The 19473-nt window shown below is 44.5% G+C and overlaps 1 protein-coding gene across 1 annotated transcript; it reads left to right on the top strand.

Moving 5' to 3' along the window:
* The first annotated feature begins 9048 nt into the window (after positions 1-9048).
* Positions 9049-15566, top strand: LOC138613166 (E3 ubiquitin-protein ligase TRIM21-like). Its single transcript, XM_069686773.1, has 2 exons — positions 9049-9136; positions 13621-15566. Exon 2 carries the CDS (start codon positions 13630-13632, stop codon positions 15271-15273), a length of 1644 nt encoding a protein of 547 aa, XP_069542874.1. The 5' UTR covers positions 9049-9136; positions 13621-13629; the 3' UTR covers positions 15274-15566.
* Positions 15567-19473: the final 3907 nt, after the last annotated feature.

The raw sequence follows: 19473 nt of genomic DNA, 5'->3' as shown, positions 1-19473 counted from the left end.
TTGTGAATGATAGTGAATGATCTTAGACGTGCCACTGGCTTGAATTAAGTGTCGATCCTCATCCTTTTAGATTTAAGCTCAGCATTTGACACCACTGACCACACTATTTTAATAAATCATCTGGAAAGATGGGTTGGTCTTTCTGGCAGCGCTCTAGACTGGTTCCGTTCCTACATAACCGGCAGAAATTTCTATGTTTTTTTGGATGAACATGTGTCTGTAAAACATGACCTGCCGTTTGGTATTGCACAGGGAAGCTGTCTTGGTCCCCCTGCTTCCTTATACATGCTTCCGTTAGGCTACATCATCAACAAGTTCAATACAAATTTTCACAGTTATGTAGATGATACCCAATTATACATTTCTGTTGAGCCAAGCAACCCAACTGTAACTGTTCCCAAAGTGACCCACAAAACGAGTGGGGAAGCTGCTTTTAGTTATTATGCTCCATTATGCTTTTATTTTCTTCTTACTATCTGCTCTCATTTCTCTGCCTCTTACTGGATCTCCTTTAAGTAACTTTTATTTGTATTACACTTTCCAGAATTTCAATCACTGGAAAAACAAACGAGCACAGACTTCTTGGATGGTCCTTTATCTATCCATCCATCCATCCATCCATCCATCCATCCATCCATTCATTATCTTCCGCTTATCCGGGGCCGGGTCGCGGTGGCAGCCTATTCAGCAAGGTGACCCAAGCATCCTGTTACACTCTGATCTAGAGTGAGGGTAGTAGGTCGAAAGGCTTACTGAAAAAGGTGTAATTTAACCTCCAAATGTTCAAAAAGGGTAGCAAGTCCAATTGATGCAAAAAATTAAGTGGTTTATTGTTCTTCAAAAACAGTCAAGGGACAGCTGAGCAAATGAAACAAAAATGCAGCAGAAAAATATTTACATTCACAGGCCAGAACCTCCATACAGCACCACAGTCCTTCTCTGACTGCTGAGGCAGTGTAGGTTCCCTCCATTTAAAGGCTAAGCCCCTCCCACTGGAACATACCATCTTTAATTGAACTCAATAAAAGTAATCAATTAAACCCTACATGTTATTTTCAACATCAGATCCCATTACAAAGTCTATTTACATTAATTCACCACAAATTAAAGGAGTCATCAAAGCTTTCACATGATATCCAAGCTAAGAATTAATTCACAACTCCGTTAAACACTCCCATCAGTTGGTATGGTGCAGAAAGATGGACTGAGCATGCTCCATACTTTTACTCAGGCACTATAAAAGACACCCTCAAACTATGCTCAGGTCCTTTGTCACTGCCCAGCACCAGGAAGCACTGTGGTAAGAAAAGAAAAACATAATTATAATAATTACAAACTCATGATACACCAACTTTGAACAATAAAGATTTAACTCAAAACCACAACAATGTGTTTAAATGTGTTTCTGTGAAACTTTATGGGGGGGAAATAGCACTGGCAACTTACTGTGATGTTAAACGTAGTTCAGTGTGTGCACCCACTAAACTATCAGTAGCATGCTACCTGGCTAACATGTGGCATGTGAAATGAGTGATTGTGTGGTGTGCTGGTGTGGTGTGTTACCAGTGGCAGGGGAAACTGCCACACATCCTTTTCCCCAGCAACATTTTCCAGTTCCTCCTGAGGGATTCCGAGGCATTCCCATGCCAGAAAAGGATATATAATCCCTCCAGCGAGCTCTGGGTCTGCCCCGGGGTCTCCTCCCAGTTGGACGTGCCCGGAAAACCTCCAAAGGGAGGCGCCCAGGAGGCATCCTAACCAGATGCCCGAACCACCTCAACTGGCTCCTTTCGATGCGAAGGAGAAGTGGCTCTACTCCGAGTTCCCCCCGGATCTCCGAGCTCCTGACCCTATCTCTAAGGCTGAGCCCAGACACCCTCCGAAGGAAACTCATTTCGGCTGACTGTATCCGCGATCTCATTCTTTCGGTCACTACCCAAAGCTCGTGACCATAGGGTGAGGGTTGGAACGTAGATTGACTGGTAAATCGAAAGCTGTGCCTGCAGGCTCAGCTCCCTCTTCACCACCACAGTCCGGTACAAGGCCTGCATTACTGCTGATGCTGCACCGATTCGCCTGTCAATCTCACGATCCATTTTACCCTCACTCGTGAACAAGACCCCGAGATACTTGAACTCCTTCGCTTGAGGCAGAGACTCACTCCCCACCCGGAGGGGGCAATCCTCCGGTTTCCGGCAGAGAACCATGGCCTCAGACTTGGAGGTGCTGACTCTCATCCCAGCCGTGTCACACTCGGCTGCAAACCGCCCAAATGCCTGCTGGAGGTCCCAGCCTGATGAAGCCAACAGGACAACATCATCTGCAAAAAGCAGAGATGAAATCCTGAGGTCCCCAAACTGGAAACCCTCCTCCCCCCGGCTGCGCCTTGAGATCCTGTCCATGAAAATCACAAACAGCATCAGTGACAAGGGACAGGCCTGGCGGAGGCCAACACGCACTGCGAACGTGTTTGACTTTGTGCCGAGGATGCGGACACAGCTCTCACTTTGGTTATACAGCGACCGGATGGCTCGTTTCAACGGCCCCGATTGCCCATACTCCCACAGTACCCCCCACAGGACCACCCGGGGGACACGATCATAAGCCTTCTCCAAGTCCACAAAGCACATGTAGACTGGATGAGCAAACTCCCATGCCCCCCTAAGCAGCCCTGCCAGGGTAAAGAGCTGGTCTACTATTCCACGGCCAGGTCGGAATCCGCATTGCTCCTCCTGTATCCGAGGTTCGACGATCGGCCGGAGCCTCCTTTCCAGCACCCTGGAATAAACTTTACCCGGGAGGCTGAGTAGTGTTATACCCCAATAGTTGGGACACACCCTCCGGTCCCCCTTTTTAAAAATGGGAACCACCACCCCGTTCTGCCATTCCACAGGTACTGTCCCAGACCTCCACGCGACATTGAAGAGACGTGCCAGCCACGACAGCCCAACAATGTCCAGAGCCTTTAGCATCTCAGGGCCAATCTCATCTACACCTGGCGCTTTGCCACTGAGGAGCTTCTTGACTACCTCAGAGACCTCTGCCACGGATATAGATAAGGCTTCCTCTGGAGCTTCAGACTCCTCATCAGAGAATGTTTTGGCTGGGTTCAGGAGTTCCTCAAAGTGTTCCTTCCACCGTCCGACAATATCCTCAGTCCGGGTCAGCAGTTCTCCACCCCTGCTAAAAACAGCTTGAGCCAATCCCTGCTTCCCCTTCCTGAGTCGTCTAACGGTTTGCCAGAACTTCCTTGAGGCCAACCGAAAGTCCTTCTCCATAGCCTCCCCGAACTCCTCCCACACCCGGGTTTTTGCTTCCGCAACCACAGAAGCTGCAGCCCTTCTGGCCACTCAGTACCTGTCCGCTGCCTCTGGAGACCCCTGGGCTAACCAAGTCCGAAAGGCCTCCTTCTTCAGCCTGACGGCTTCCCTCACCGTCGGTGTCCACCAAAGAGGTTCTTAGGTTGCCGCCACGACAGGCACCGACAGCCTTCTGGCCACAACTCCTAGTAGCCGCTTCCACAATGGAGGATTTCAACACGGCCCATTCGGATTCCATGTCCCCAACCTCCCCCAGGATGCAAGAGAAATTCTTCCGGAGGTGGGAGTTGAAGACTGCGCGGACAGGGGCCTCCGCCAGACGTTCCAGTTCACCCTCACTACACCTTTAGCTTTACCAGGTCTGTCTCGCAGCCTCCCCCGCCATCTGATCCAACTCACACCAGGTGGTGATCAGTTGACAGCTCTGCTCCTCTCTTCACACGAGTGTCCAAAACATGCGGCCGCAGATCTGATGAAACGACCACAAAGTCGATCATTGATCTGCGGCCTAGGGTGCTGTGGTACCAGGTACACTTATGAGCAACCCTATGTTCGAACATGGTGTTTGTTATGGCCAATCCATGACGAGCACAGAAGTCCGTTCCTCCCAATCACCCCCCTCCAGGTTTCTCCATCATTGCCCACATGAGCGTTAAAGTCCCCCAGTAGAACTATGGAGTCCCCAGATGGGATCCCTTCCAGGACCCCAGGCAGTGACTCCAAGAAGGCCGCGTACTCCGAACTGCTGTTCAGTGCATAGGCACAAGCAGAGCCTTCCTCTCCGCAACTTGCAGTCGCGGAGAGGCGACCCTCTTGTTCAACACAGCGGCGCTCAGCCGGGGGCTTGTGAGTATCCCCACACCTGCCCGACGCCTCTCACCCTGGGCAACTCCGGAAAAAGGCGAGAGTCCAGCCCCTCTCCAGGATATTGGTTCCAGAGCCAGAGCTGTGCGTGGAGGTGAGCCCAACTATCTCTAGTTGGTAACGCTCCACCTCTCGCACCAGCTCCGGCTCCTTCCCCACCAGAGAGGTGACATTTCACGTACCAACAACCAGTCTATGCTGCTGGGGATCAGCACGCCAAGGCCCCCGCCTTTGCCTGATGCCCGGTTTGCATTGCACCCGACCCCTATGCCTATCCTTGCAGGTGGTGGGCCCACAAGGCGGCTGCTCCACGTTGCTCATTCGGGCTGAGCCCGGCCGGGCCCGATGGACAAAAGCCCGGCCACCAGACACTCGCCAACGAGCTTCCCCCCAGGTCTGGCTCCAGGAAGTAGCCCCGGTCTCCCTGATCCGGGCGAGGTAGCTGTTTTTTTCGTTTGTGCCTCTTCATAGGGGCTTTTGAACCGCTCTTAGTCTGGTACCTCCCCTGGGACCGATTTGCCTTGGGAGACCCTACCAGGGGCTAGTGCCCTGGACAACACAGCTCCCAGGTTCACAGGGACACGCAAACCCCTCCACCACGTTAAGGTGGCGATTCATGGAGGGGGATGGTCCTTTAGTATAAGTTAATGCACAGAAAGCCGTTTTATTCATTTGATATTTGCAGTAAAAAAAACTCTCCGACAGGCTCCAACACCATGAATAAGAGATTAAGTTCAGGGACTGGAGTGAGCTGAAGGCTAGAGGGAAGCTATTAACACCCACCTGCCTCCAAAGCAGCCAGTCATGTTACAATGTTAATGCCAATTTAAGCTCTGAATACTGTATAGCTCAGACAGTCGGTGGACAAAATTGCCCAGTTTAGGATCAAGAACAACCATTTGATTGTATATTCACTGAAACAAATGATTAAAGAGCAGTTTATGAATGAGACCAGAATAATTTGCTTTTTTTCTATTGAAATTGGAACAAAAACAAAATAAAGATTTTAGGCCATGTCCTCACGTACACGGGTATTTTTCAAAACGTAGCTTTTTGTCTGCGTTTTGGCCTTTCGTCCACACAAAATGTTTCAGGTCACTGAAAACAGATCTTTTGTAAAACTCCGGCCAGGTGAAGACTTCTAGAAACTCAGTTTCCACGGAGACGTGTAGACGGGGTAAACGGCGTTTTTGGCTCGTGACATCAGGCTGTGCGCCGTTATCTCCTCTGTGAGGCGTCACTAATGAGGCGACATTTCTTGCAAAATGACGGATGTGACAAAAACAGTGATGCTTAACAGGACTTCTTACATGTTTACACATATGTACAGTTACTCGTCTACTACACTGAGGAACAAAGGTGTCGGGATAGATTTTTACAGACTTTTGACTGGTCGCGATTCTTCTTCTTTGCATGACCGGGTTAGATCTCCACCTGTTGGTGTGGCGTTCTCATGACAGCGTTTCTGTTGTGTTTTTGCATTTTCGTTTGGACGGGGATTTTTTTATAACCTGTTACGACCCCGTCTAGGGGGTGAGGGTGCAACATATAAACAACAGGACATCTTATGTACACAAAACAAAAGGAATGAATGAACCAAGCTCAGGCGTCAGGGTGAATCCAGGCCAAAGTAATAAACAAAACGAAGCTACCGAAAACCCAGAGAAACTAACTCATCCCTCGGGAAAGAAAAAGCAAGTAAAAGACATGAACTGAACCTGACTCCCTAACTTAATAAAACAGGAGAAAAGTTGTTAACAAAAATGTCGATTCACACCTACTGCTTCAAAAGTAAGTAAGTAAGTAAAACAAGACTCGGGCTCGAAGCTAGCACGAAGCTAAACCCAAACTTAACTGACAGCATACGGATCAAACACAACACAGTCCAAGACATAACTCGAAATATGTACTAATACACCAACAGAGATGAGGAGGAGCGGAGCCCTGCAGCATCAGTCCTCTTCGCTCAACTCGACGACCCGGAAGCTGAATAGAAAAAGCCACCAATCCTCTTCGACGACGACCCCTGCTGATCAGCCAGTCACGCACCGCGGTGACGACCCCTGCTGAACAGCCAATCATGCTCTGCAAACAAAAGATGTACGAGGGAGGGAGAGCTCTCACTCGCCTCCCAAGATGAATCATTCAAAACGGAACATACAAACACACAAGATACACACTTCATATAAATACAGCTTGGGCTGTAACAACCGTGCTTGTGTGGACGAAGGAGGGAAAAACTCAGTTTCAATAGTACCCGTGTACGTGTAGACATGGCCTTACTCTGATCATTTTTTTGCTTCTGCTTTATTATATCCTGAAAAAACTGCTGATTATTTTTCTAAAACACCATGAGCTGCTCTCAGATGTGACCTGAGCGTGAAGCTCCAATCCCCCATCATACGAGAGAGAATTAGAGGATGATATATGTCGTGTTGATTCAGGTTTGAGTTATGTTTGAGCAGCTGATTTGGTGATTCAACAAGGGCGCCTACTTTGGTTTGAAGTGACATCTGAGGGCGCCTGCAGTGGAGCCACCATGACAACGGAGGTCACTCTCCGTTACAGCCTGTGACGCTTGATTATTGAAAAAGCCTGTTTGCACAGCAGGATTAATATTGCACATTTTGTATATTTGCACAGCTAAGTAAAATTGCAAAGTAACAAATCAAGATGCATTTTTGCACACTGATTGTTTGACCACATGATTAATAAAAGTAGTAGGCAGGCAGTGCTAAGTTTAAGCACTTTATTGGCATTGCTTTGTCTAATAACAGAGTGTGTGTGTGTGTGTGTGTGTGTGTGTGTGTGTGTGTGTGTGTGTGTGTGTGTGTGTGTGTGTGTGTGTGTCCGCAGGCTACCGGGTGTTTGTCCCGGTTGCCGGGGGGGGCTGAATTGGCCACGCCACCTACAGAAATAGGAAGTGAATATTAATAAAGCTCAGGACGTCTATTCCGTGGCTTGATTAATGTATCAAAGTGTGCACAATCATTTTGAAATAGTAACGTGTAATTTAAATAGATGAATATGCTCTGTACTTACCTGGTCTCCGCTGGCTTCACTCCCAGGGCGCTCGAATAAAAGTCCCCGGGGAAACGACGACGGCTTTAGTGTTAGACAGAGTCGGTTCAGGGGTGGGAAGCATATGTCATTTATTTCTGTTAGCTGTAGTAAGTATTTCTTTCATTCATTTAGGATAAATTAATTACCTGATGGGATGTAGATATTTTTCAATTGTAACAATGAGCATATAATATGATTATGTGGACATGCTTTTGTGTTTTCTATCATGGCTGTGGGCGTGCGTCTTGTTTGTGTGAGTACCGGTATATCAGTAAGGGTTTGTTGAATAACCTTTAGAGCTCCTGTGAGGAGTTTTTTGATGGTTATGAAACAGACTGAAATTAATTCTGATGACTCTATATGACCAGACCACCAGCGACAACATTCTTTATTTCTATAGAGTTATTATTAATGCCTGAAACCGCTGGCGGGGGGGTAGGTGTCAGACGAAGCGATTTACTGCACGCTGCCTTTGTTTACATTTTCCAGGGCAAACATTTTAAGTGAGTGATACATGGGACTGTTAAAGAAAGCAGGATGAGATTTTGTGTTAAAAAACACCACTTAAGCGTGAACAGGACAGAGATAAGGTACGGCTTTGTCCACAGGGGGCGCCAAAATCAACACTAACTGAGAGTTCCTCACAGGAGCTTCAAGTATTCTGGTAATGCAATTTTAGTAGGAAATCCAACAGCCTGTAACGGCCACACTGTGTCACAGAGAGCCTGAGGAGCCTGGCATGTAAACACCTGCAGACAAGAGATGAGTTTTCAAAAGAATGAAGATTTAAAAATGTGTCTGACAAGAAGGTTTACCTCCTACCTTCACCTTTATAGAGCGTGACCAACACACATAAGTCCAGAGACAGATACTGACGGTCCCCCCTCTCTCTTCACAGTACTTATGCCCAACAACACATCTTGGTCTGTGTATCGTTCGTGTGGATCACCTTTACAACTGCACGGTGGACAGTGCTGTGAAAATGTTTTGTATAATAGCAGGTTAAAACATAGATATCTTGTAAAAAAGAAATGAACATATAAAAAGGGGCTGTGTGTTTAAACAAGTACTCAGATATAACTCTGGACTCCAGGGAGGTCATTCATCTCACTCTCCTCCCTGCTGTCAGAAGAACTGCCAGAGAACCTTCCCTATCTGTTCTCATCCTGTTGGACCTTTTGGCAGTATTTTACACAGTGAACCCAAGCGACAACCTCCGGGCCGGAAAAATGAACACAACGCCAAAATCTGCAGTTCCTCAAGCGTCCACTTGAGGCTGGCTCCAAAAGTGAGGCAATCCTAATTTAGCACCATGTTCAACTGCCCAACTTTATAGCAGAAATAAACATGTTTACAGGCTGGAATTAAAAAAACCTAAGTCTCCGAAGCTCATTCGTTTGTCTGTGACAAGTATACAGGGTTAATCTTTATATAACTCACCTGTTTACATTAAATAAGGCTGAAAGTTATGCATAATTAGGGGCGCGGTCACTGTGAGTGAAGCAGGTAAGCTTAATCGATGAAGTCGATGTGATTTCCTGTTGAATCAACACTGCTTGCTCTATAAATGTGTGCCAAAATTACACCATTGCTCTAAAAGGTACTCTTACAGGCCTTCAGTGTTTCCACACACTAAATTCAAGCACTGCAAAAACAAGGTCACCAGTCAGGTCAAACCTGAAAGGTAACTAAGGCACACCTGCATAGCACAAAGGGGTGCAGTAACACAAAAGCACGACGACTTTAATGCCATGATCATGAAATGAAAGTAAACTTTGTGTGAGCCACGGCCAACCTGCAGTCGCAACAAGTCTCGTTCTCTTGGAAGAAAAGTTGAGCTGATCTCTCTGACCTTTCTCAACAACACAGCAGAGTCTCTGCCATCGCCGGTGAGTACAGCCCATAATATTTATTGTTTCTGGACAGACGGCACAAAACTTCAGCCCTACTCAGACGTGATGTGAGAAGTGTGTGAGATCTTTTGCCTCAGGACTTAAATAACTAAATACAAACCTACCTGATTTTCACTTGGTATGAAAATCACTAACCCACAAAAAGGAACACTTTACTATTTAATACTAACTTAAAGTGTAAAATAAATCAGTTTAAAGTTAAAGTCCTCTATTAAAAACTTTGTATAAGAATCTATAATCCCTTAACGTATAGTGGACCTCCCAGACAACCCTCATTTTTGTTTACAATAATCTAAATACACCTGACACCTCTATGAAACAGTTTAGGGTGAAAGATGAGTTAGTTAGAGCTCTACTAATATCTTGGATATGCATATAACAAACGATCTTATTCACAATAACCATCAACAAAGAAATACTGTACAATAAGGTTCAAATCTGATAACAAACCTCATTTATTTATGAACCAAGAACAGGAAGATAAAACCTTCATAACCAGGATTTATAAACTCAGTGTGTTGGTGCCCTATGTGCAAAGACAGAAACAAAAGAAAAGATAGAATTTATTACTTACTGACCTGAGGCTTTTTCAATAGGTGATCTAATAGTGGTGGGTTATCACAAGACACACTAGAGGGCAGCGTTAAGCTGCAAATTATGACGTCACTTGCTTCCAGGTGAGCCAGGTGTTTGGGCAGGCCGACTTTGATGGTGTAAGGAAGTAGAAGTTGACGTGTGAGAGAGGCGATGATGAGGTTGACTCTACTGTCTCAGGGTCTCGTCAATGTAAAGACTAAGAGACGGCATCAGTATGTACTGATTTCGGTTTCCTTGTTAAAGTGTGTTTACAAAGTTGTGCATTGAAGTGATTTGGCTTAGAAGGCATTGAGAGGTTTGTTTAATGGTGCGGCGTGCTTCTGTGGTACATCTGTTTGTTCAGCGCGTTTAGATAACGTGGTGGTTAAGCTCGTCATTAGGAGTATTTTGCTGTGATTTGCTTGATTTAAATTGAGTTACACGTTTTAACATTCATTTTTGTATGATAAGACTGGTCTGATATCTACCAGTAATTCAAACACAGTTATATAATTGTAAACACAATTTAAATATGCATATGATTTATTTAAATGTGAAAAATAATATTAATGAATCCGTTTCATTTAAATCTGAGTGATTATAAATGCATTTCTGATTTATTTAAATTTGTGATGATGTGAAAAATGTAATTAATTTCAAATTAAATAACTGATGCTGGTGGTAAATCTTAAGTTTCACACAATCCAACATTTATTGTTGTAAAACATATTAACATGTTTTTTCTTTCGAATAGAGTGAAATATCTGTATTGTCATTGTATCAGGTACAACGAAATATAATGTGCAACTCACCATCAATGCATTTATTAAATAGGTAAATACAGCAGTGAGACGCACAGGTGAATGCAGAGCCCTCTGCCCTTGTTCTTACCGTAGTCTTTGGTTCGGTCTGTACGTTATAGCGAGCGGCCCGCTGGCTCCACAACCTCATCTGGAACCAGCTCGCTGAGTCAAGTCTCCGCAAAGATGATCGCGCAGCAGTCCCTCAGTGATCTTTGAGTGTTTATCCACAGCTTTATTGTCTCCATCTTGTTGGTAAGTTCCCGGACCTTTGCGAGGAAGACGGTTGGCAAAGACAGTCTGTGCCGAGCTCTCTGCAGCCTGGCCTGTACCCGGCACGCCGACCCCTCTTCTGCCTCCTTTTGCAACGCCGCCTCCGTCTCCTTCCAGTTGGTAAGGTGGTCCACGTAGCTGCCGGTGTTCTTGCTAGCTCACTCGGGATGCTGCTGAAATCTCTGAAGTTGCACGCTGCTAGATTTCGACCAATATCAAGCAGTTTAGAACGGCTAAATAAAAGTATAGCACTGGCTGGTTGATTTAGTGTTACTATACAAAGGAGTATCAAGAGCATATAGCCCGAGTTGCATTGCTTTGAGGAGTGAAAAGCCGCTGTGTTGGGATGCGCTACCATCTCATTGTATTCAAAGGTTATCAATCTACTAACTCCTGACGAAGTACGGCATGTTTGAATGTTGGAAATTTCACTAAATGCAAAGAAAAATTAATTTGAAGAAATAAAAGGAGTCGAGTTGTCCTCAGTCATCTTCAGGCCTTATCAAGTTCAGGCAGACATTCAAAGTAAAAAACACCAAGAACTTAATGTTGGAGCGCACGTTGTCGCTCATTTGAATCCTTTTTAATGGTGGTCAGTACTCACGGTTTGACACTCGGAGGTTGTAGCCAGTTCAAACACTCACATCCAGCGCTGCTGACTTTTGTGTGATGGGAAACACTCCTGCGGCACGCGTGCAGCCAGCCGTCCTCTACCCTGCAGAGGCGAGTCCCGAGCCCTTTACAGCACCGTCATTGGCTGGGCTGCAGGTCCGAAGCACACTATTTAAAATTCACAGCCACCAATAAACTGTATGCTCATCTTCACTTAAATGTTTTTATCATTATAGTTTCAAACAAGGTCTATACTTACTGAGAAACTCGGCGCAGGAATATGGTTTCCTCCACACACAGAATCTTCTCTTTATGCTAGCGACTGCCTCGGCTAATTAGCGATAGCTCATAGCGTGGTCACACAGCTTTAGCACTAACAACGTGATTTTACTGACCGACATGGATTCAAACAGCTCACTCTTCAGTGTCGTACAAACCAAATAACATTTTGTCTTCAGCAGCCGAACTTAAACTAACTTAAATCGCAGAGTTTCCCTCTCTCCCGTTCTCTTTTCTGTCTCCGCTCCTCTTCCGTCCCGCCCCTCTCCACCTGATAGGTTACATGACTGGCTCTCCCTCCATGAGTGACACCTGTTTAAACCAGTAAAACTACTGTTAGCAGTGCATGACAGGTTCAAGGACTGCCCAATAGTGTTGGCTTTTACAGTTACTTCACATCAGACCTACTAACCACACAGATTGGAACTGGTTTTACAAACAGAATACATTAATTGTAATTAAGAAAAATGTAAACAAACTGTATATTGACATTTAAAGAGTGGAAAATACATAAAACAAACTAAAACAACTCAATAAAGAAAAGTGAAAGTTATTTATAAACCTATTAATAATGCAAAAAATGAAGACTTCATATTTTCACATATATTTGAGTTGTTTTTTGTATTTCTCTATTTGTACTGTATTTTACCTTACCTTATCAAAGGCTGACAGAATGGACCAAAGCACAAAGACACACCTTCACAACACAACTTTGTCCAACTAACAGTCCAAATCTCCAAACTAATATAAATATATGAACATTATTTAATGGAAAAGTTACAAAAGCTTTAACCCATTTCACGTATTTGAATGACAAAATGAATTGAATGATGATCAAAATCAGATCTATGCCGAGGACAATCGTCCAGTCAACTATAAAATGCAAGTCTGTCACATTCTGGTAAAACACAAAGATAGAGGAACCAGGTGCAGACAACAAGGATTTAATAAAATAAAAGTCAGAAACAACATGCTTACTTTACAGAATCCAGGCAACAAAAGTCCAAAGGAAGAATTTCAACAGGTGAAAAAAAGCAGGAGGAGCCTTGAAGAACAAACTTGCACAGACGGGAAGGAACACAGAGACTAAACACACATGGGGTAATCAGACACAGATGAGACTGAAAAGACACAGGTGAAGACACACGATCACAAAGGAGGTGTGTTACGTTCCCCTGAATGGGCTAGGGGATGAGGGGAGTAACAACAAATTAAAACCCAGGAAAAAGAAGGGATGAACAAAGTATAGGCAAAGTTAAAGGAATTTATCAAACTAAAGCAAAAAGGAAACACAAAGCGAGCTTCTTCTAAACAAGAGAGAAGCTGTTCTCTGAGACAAAACACTATAAACCAAAAACTGCAAATAACAATAAACAAACACGAAGGCCTCGAAGGAACACCTTCCTTCCACTGAAGGAATACACCCGAGCACGAAGACATCTGTCACACACACAGCCGAATGTCCCACTGGCACTGGCTGTCTCCTCTCTCCTGCTCTTTATACTCCTGCCTGATTGCTGAAGTGGTAACAGGTGAGCCTGATCACCTGCTGCAGCAAAGGGGAAAGCAGCACCTGAGGAGCACACAGGAGAGAGACACACACCGAAAACACAACACAAAATACACAACACTACGGCACGTAACAGGAGGGAAAACACCTTTTTCATGACATGCTGTTGAAGCGCAGAGAAAATGGTACAAAAAAAAACCTCACACACAAGAACATAAATTTGTGCTTCAGCACATTGATTTAGCAAACATACTTTAATACTTTATCCAATGCATTTACGTGTCTGGATATTATTTCAAGATTTTTATGACTGCTGTTTTGCTTCATCCTACTTTCACGTTTATCCTCAACATGTAAAACAAGACATGTGAATATATTTAATGACAATGTTTTTCTCTTCTCGTCCTCAGAGTGTAGACATGTCTGCTGCCAGCTGTCGTCTGACTGAAGATCAGTTCCTGTGCTCCATCTGTCTGGATGTGTTCACTGATCCAGTCAGCACACCATGTGGACACAACTTCTGTAAAACCTGCATCACTCAACACTGGGATGTTAATGTCTCCTGTCAGTGTCCCAACTGTAAAAAGGTTTACAACACCAGACCTGAGCTGCAGGTCAACACTTTCATCTCTGAGGTGGCTGCTCAGTTCAGACAGTCAGCTCAACAGAAAGCCAGCAGCAGCAGCTCAGAGCAACAAGTGTCCAAACCAGGAGAAGTTCCCTGTGACGTCTGCACAGGGACCAAACTGAAGGCCCTGAAGTCCTGCCTGGTGTGTCTGGCCTCCTACTGTGAGACTCACCTGGAGCCTCATCTGACAATGTCAGGCCTGAAAAGACATCAGCTGATCGACCCTGTGGAGAACCTGGAAGGCAGGATGTGTGAGAAGCACGATAAACTGCTGGAGCTGTTCTGTAAGACCGACCAGATGTGTGTCTGCGTGCTGTGCTCAGTTTTAGATCACAAGACACATGATGTTGTTCCTCTGAAAGAAGTATATGAAGGAAAGAAGGCCGAGCTGGGGAAGACAGAGGCTGAAACTCAAGAAATGATCCAGAAGAGACGACTGAAGATTCAAGAGATCAAACGCTCAGTGGAGCTCAGTAATCAGAATGCAGACAGAGAGATAGCAGAAGGTGTTCAGGTCTTCACCGCTCTGATGGAACCTGTAGAGAGAAGTCTGGCCGAGCTCCTCGACACGATCAAAGAGGAGCTGAGAAAGACAGAGAAACAGGCTGAAGGCTTCATCAAAGAGCTGGAACAGGAAATCTCTGAGCTGGAGAAGAGAAGCTCTGAGGTGGAGCAGCTCTCACGCTCTGAAGACCACCTCCACTTCCTGCAAAGCTTCACGTCGCTTAACGCTGCTCCACCCACCAAGGACTGGACAGAAGTCAGCGTCTGTCCACCTTCATATGAGGGGACTGTGGTGAGAGCTGTGAACCAGCTGGAGGAGACGCTCAGGAAACAGATGAAGAAGCTGTTTGAGGCCGAGCTGAAGAGAGTCCAGCAGCATGAGGTGGATGTGACACTTGATCCTGATACAGCACATCCTGAACTCATCCTGTCTGATGATGGAAAACAAGTTCATCATAGGAAAAGAAAGAAGAATCTCCCAGACACTCCAGAGAGATTTGATACTTGTGTTAATGTCTTAGCAAAGCAGAGTTTCTCTTCAGGCAGATTTTATTACGAGGTTCAGGTTAAAGGGAAGACTGAGTGGGCTTTAGGAGTGGCCAGAGAGTCGATCAACAGGAAGGGAAAGATCATACTGAAGCCTCAGGATGGTTACTGGACGATATTTCTGAGAAATGAAAAGGAGTACACAGCTTGTGCTGACCCTTCAGTCTGTCTCTCTCTGAAGTCTCAGCCTGAGAAGGTGGGGGTGTTTGTGGATTATGAGGAGGGTCTGGTCTCCTTTTATGACGTCGATGCTGCAGCTCTGATCTACTCCTTCACTGGCTGCTCCTTCACTGAGAGACTACACCCACTCTTTAGTCCCTCTCTTAACGATGGTGGTAAAAACTCTGCTCCTCTGATCATCTCTCCTGTCAATCACACTGAGTAGAACAACCATTTGATTTAATACAGGAAGATTCACTGTCATTTAACATGATAAATGAACATTATTGATGATGTTGATGCACTTTTTTGTGTTTTAAAGTCTGTTGAATCATCTGAAAACAATTTACTCAGAAACATGAATTTCCACAGATCTTAAATGTCCTTCTGCCAAATTTAAAACATGTTTATTGTCTGATTATTGTAAATATGAGAGGAGTTTCACACCAGCACTAATGACTAAAGATCAGTCTATGAATAAGACAACAGCTGTTTGTTTTCTCGGCTTTAATTTGAAATAAAAACAGAAAAATAAAGTTTTTGTTGTCTCATGAAGTTGTTTCGTAGTTTTAAGAAGACTTTAACTTAAAACTTATTTTGAGAGAATCACAGCGAGCCCATTTAGCTGCTGCTGTGGACCAATCAGAAGGATTGAATTTGTTTTATTCCATCTAATTTTTCATTCATAAAAGACTTTTCAAAATCCAAAGTGCTTAACAAAGGCAAACCCAGAAGGTCATAAAACCATCAGGTTTTAAAAGAAAATAGATGTCAATGCATTATTTAGCAGAACAACACTTTAGCTGCTATGATGGATCATAGACTGTAGAGTGTACTGAGCAGATGAAATGGTGACAGTCACTTGACTCAGAGGAAGGAAGTAACAAAGAACATTTACTGACGCACATTAGTACAAAAACAAAAAGATACTTTACATGAGTGTAACTGAGTATTTTTACTTCAGCATCACTTCTAAGGGGAAACAGTGAATCTGTGACTTTACTACATGGTGCTGCTTTCTTTGGAGATTTTACATCCAACGGGAAATAAACTCATCGCTTTCTTTAAGTAATATTGTAGTTTTCAAGCAAGTTTTTTACATTGTGTTTGATCATTTCTGAACCTGTAGAACTAAAAAACTGAAGATAAGTCATCCAATCAACGTCTTCATTACGCATTAAAGAAGTACTCCGATATAAGGCTTCCTTAAACAACTAGGACATAAACATCAGTGATGTTTTACTGTGAAAGGGACACTTCACAATAAGAGCACAGACTTTGAACCAGACTATTTGTTGTACTTGACCCAATTGAGAGAGAAAAAGATACAGGTTTCTGATATGTGAAAAGGTTAAAACAAAATGACAAACGAGCACAGACTTCTTGGATGGTCCTTTAGTATAAGTTAATGCACAGAAAGCCGTTTTATTCATTTGATATTTGCAGTAAAAAAACTCTCCGACAGGCTCCAACACCATGAATAAGAGATTAAGTTCAGGGACTGGAGTGAGCTGAAGGCTAGAGGGAAGCTATGAACTCCCACCTGCCTCCAAAGCAGCCATTCATGTTACAATGTTAATGCCAATTTAAGCTCTGAATACTGTAAAGCTCAGACAGTCGGTGGACAAAATTGCCCAGTTTAGGATCAAGAACAACCATTTGATTGTATATTCACTGAAACAAATGATTAAAGAGCAGTTTATGAATGAGACCAGAATAATTTGCTTTTTTTCTATTGAAATTGAAACAAAAACAAAATAAAGATTTTAGGCCATGTCCTCACGTACACGGGTATTTTTCAAAACGTAGCTTTTTGTCTGCGTTTTGGCCTTTCGTCCACACAAACTGTTTTAGGTCACTGAAAACGGATCTTTTGTAAAACTCCGGCCAGGTGAAGAATTCTTGAAACTCAGTTTCCACGGAGACGTGTAGACGGGGTAAACAGCGTTTTGGCTCGTGACATCAGGCTGTGCACCATTATCTCCTCTGTGAGGCGTCACTAATGAGGCGACGTTCCTTGCAAAATGACGGATGTGACAAAAACAGTGATGCTTAACAGGACTTCTTACATGTTTACACATAAATGTACAGTTACTTGTCTACTACACTGAGGAACAGAGGTGTCAGGATAGATTTTTACAGACTTTTGACTGGTCGCGATTCTTCTTCTTCGCATGACGGGGTTAGATCTCCACCTGTTGGTGTGGCGTTCTCATGACAGCGTTTCTGTTGTGTTTTTGCATTTTCGTTTGGACGGGGATTTTTTATAACTTGTTACGACCCCGTCGAGGGGGTGAGGGTGCAACATGTAAACAACAGGACATCTTATGTACACAAAACAAAAGGAATGAATGAACCAAGCTCAGGCGTCAGGGTGAATCCAGGCCAAAGTAATAAACAAAACGAAGCTACCGAAAACCCAGAGAAACTAACTCATCCCTCGGGAAAGAAAAAGCAAGTAAAAGACATGAACTGAACCTGACTCCCTAACTTAATAAAACAGGAGAAAAGTTGTTAACAAAAATAGCGATTCACCCCTACTGCTTCAAAAGTAAGTAAGTAAGTAAGTAAAACAAGACTCGGGCTCAAAGCTAGCACGAAGCTAAACCCAAACTTAACTGACAGCATACGGATCAAACACAACACAGTCCAAGACATAACTCGAAATATGTACTAATACACCAACAGAGATGAGGAGGAGCGGAGCCCTGCAGCATCAGTCCTCTTCGCTCAACTCGACGACCCGGAAGCTGAATAGAAAAAGCCACCAATCCTCTTCGACGACGACCCCTGCTGATCAGCCAGTCACGCACCGCGGTGACGACACCTGCTGATCAGCCAATCACGCACCGCGGTGACGACACCTGCTGATCAGCCAATCACGCACCGCGGTGACGACACCTGCTGAACAGCCAATCATGCTCTGCAAACAAAAGATGCACGAGGGAGGGAGAGCTCTCACTCGCCTCCCAAGATGAATCATTCAAATGATTAATGTATCAAAGTGTGCATACTCATTTGACATAGTAACGTGTAATTTAAATAGAGGAATATGCTCTGTACTTACCAGGGGCCTCATGTACAAAGGGTACGTACGCACAAAAACGTGGCGTACGCTCTTTTTCACGGCAAAGTTCAGATGTATCAAGAGTGAAATGATCGTGGAAATGTGCGGTGCCTCACGCCAACTTCATGGCTGGCGTACGCACGTTTCTACAGCTGTTGATCCTTTGGCGACACTTAATTCCCATACAGTGCAGCTGAACAGGTCAACATTAAAGCGCAATTTGCAGCGAGAGCCGGTTTTCCTAATGTTATTGGAGCTATTGACTGCACACACATTGCTATAGAAGCGCCATCACATGATGAATTTGTATATGTCAACAGGAAACATTTTAATTCGATCAATGTACAGATCATATGTGATGCGCAAATGCAATTAAGCAACATTGTGGCGAGGTGGCCTGGTTCAACGCACGATTCATACATTCTGAGTAACAGCATGGTTGGGAACAGACTACAAGCTGGCACTGTGCGCGATGGGTGGCTTCTCGGTGAGTAAATTTATTCGTGTAATTGTTCTAATATTAATCCCCGTGATGCGCATTGAGCATGTGCGCCCCCAAATTCTATCCCGTCTTCACAGCATCATTACTAGTCAGTGGTTAAGGTTAGTGACTTGTTGTTTTTTGCTGGTTAAACTACAGCTTAAGATCTTTCCAACAAGCCCCTGATTGTCTCTGTGTGCAAAGTACTCATGTCAATAACCCTGTGCGTAAAGTGTGCAATGTCTTAATCAGCCTCATCTTTTCCCCGGCGCACTTCTGCACTAATTTGCAACAATAGTGTGTGATCCATGTAAGTAGTGTATAAAATTAACGAATGAAAACTGTAAATCCAGTTTACTTTGTCTGCTTTCAATTGACCCCAGGCAACAGTGGCTACCCACTTAAGAGCTGGCTGATGACCCCTCTCACCAGCCCTCAGACTGACCAAGAGCGGAGGTATAAAGACCTCCATTCCCGCACTTGGTCAGTCGTTGAGAGGACAATCGGTCTGCTGAAGGGATGGTGGCGCTGCCTGGACAGGAGTGGGGGTATGCTGCTGTACAGTCCCGAGAAGGTGTGCCGCATTGTGATGGCGTGCGGCGTCCTCCACAATGTGGCACACCGGCACGCCATTCCACTGCCAGAGCAACATATCCCCCCACCAGACGAACCAGAAGCTGGACCCATGAATGTGCATCCTACCCAGGAGGCCATTCGGGCCCGGCTACATTTGCTTTCAACCATGTAAAAGAGGCAAAGACGAAGAATTCACTTATTCACCAATGCATTTATTGATTCACCGATATTTGTGAGGACACCTATCAGTTGATCTAGGCGATCATTTTATGCCGCCTATTGCTTTAACAATTTCCTCTTGT

Source organism: Semicossyphus pulcher, unplaced genomic scaffold, assembly GCF_022749685.1.
Source record: "Semicossyphus pulcher isolate SPU_LCO1_2020_fin unplaced genomic scaffold, fSemPul1.0.p SCAF_8, whole genome shotgun sequence".
Classification (NCBI taxonomy): Eukaryota; Metazoa; Chordata; class Actinopteri; order Labriformes; family Labridae; genus Semicossyphus; species Semicossyphus pulcher.
The sequence above is the reverse complement of the archived record's forward strand: the minus strand, read 5'-3'. Positions and strand labels throughout refer to the sequence as shown.

What these genes read in the sequence shown, in the direction of transcription:
- LOC138613166 (XM_069686773.1), top strand. Translation starts at nt 13,630, where the DNA reads ATGTCTGCTGCCAGCTGTCGTCTGACTGAAGATCAGTTCCTGTGCTCC.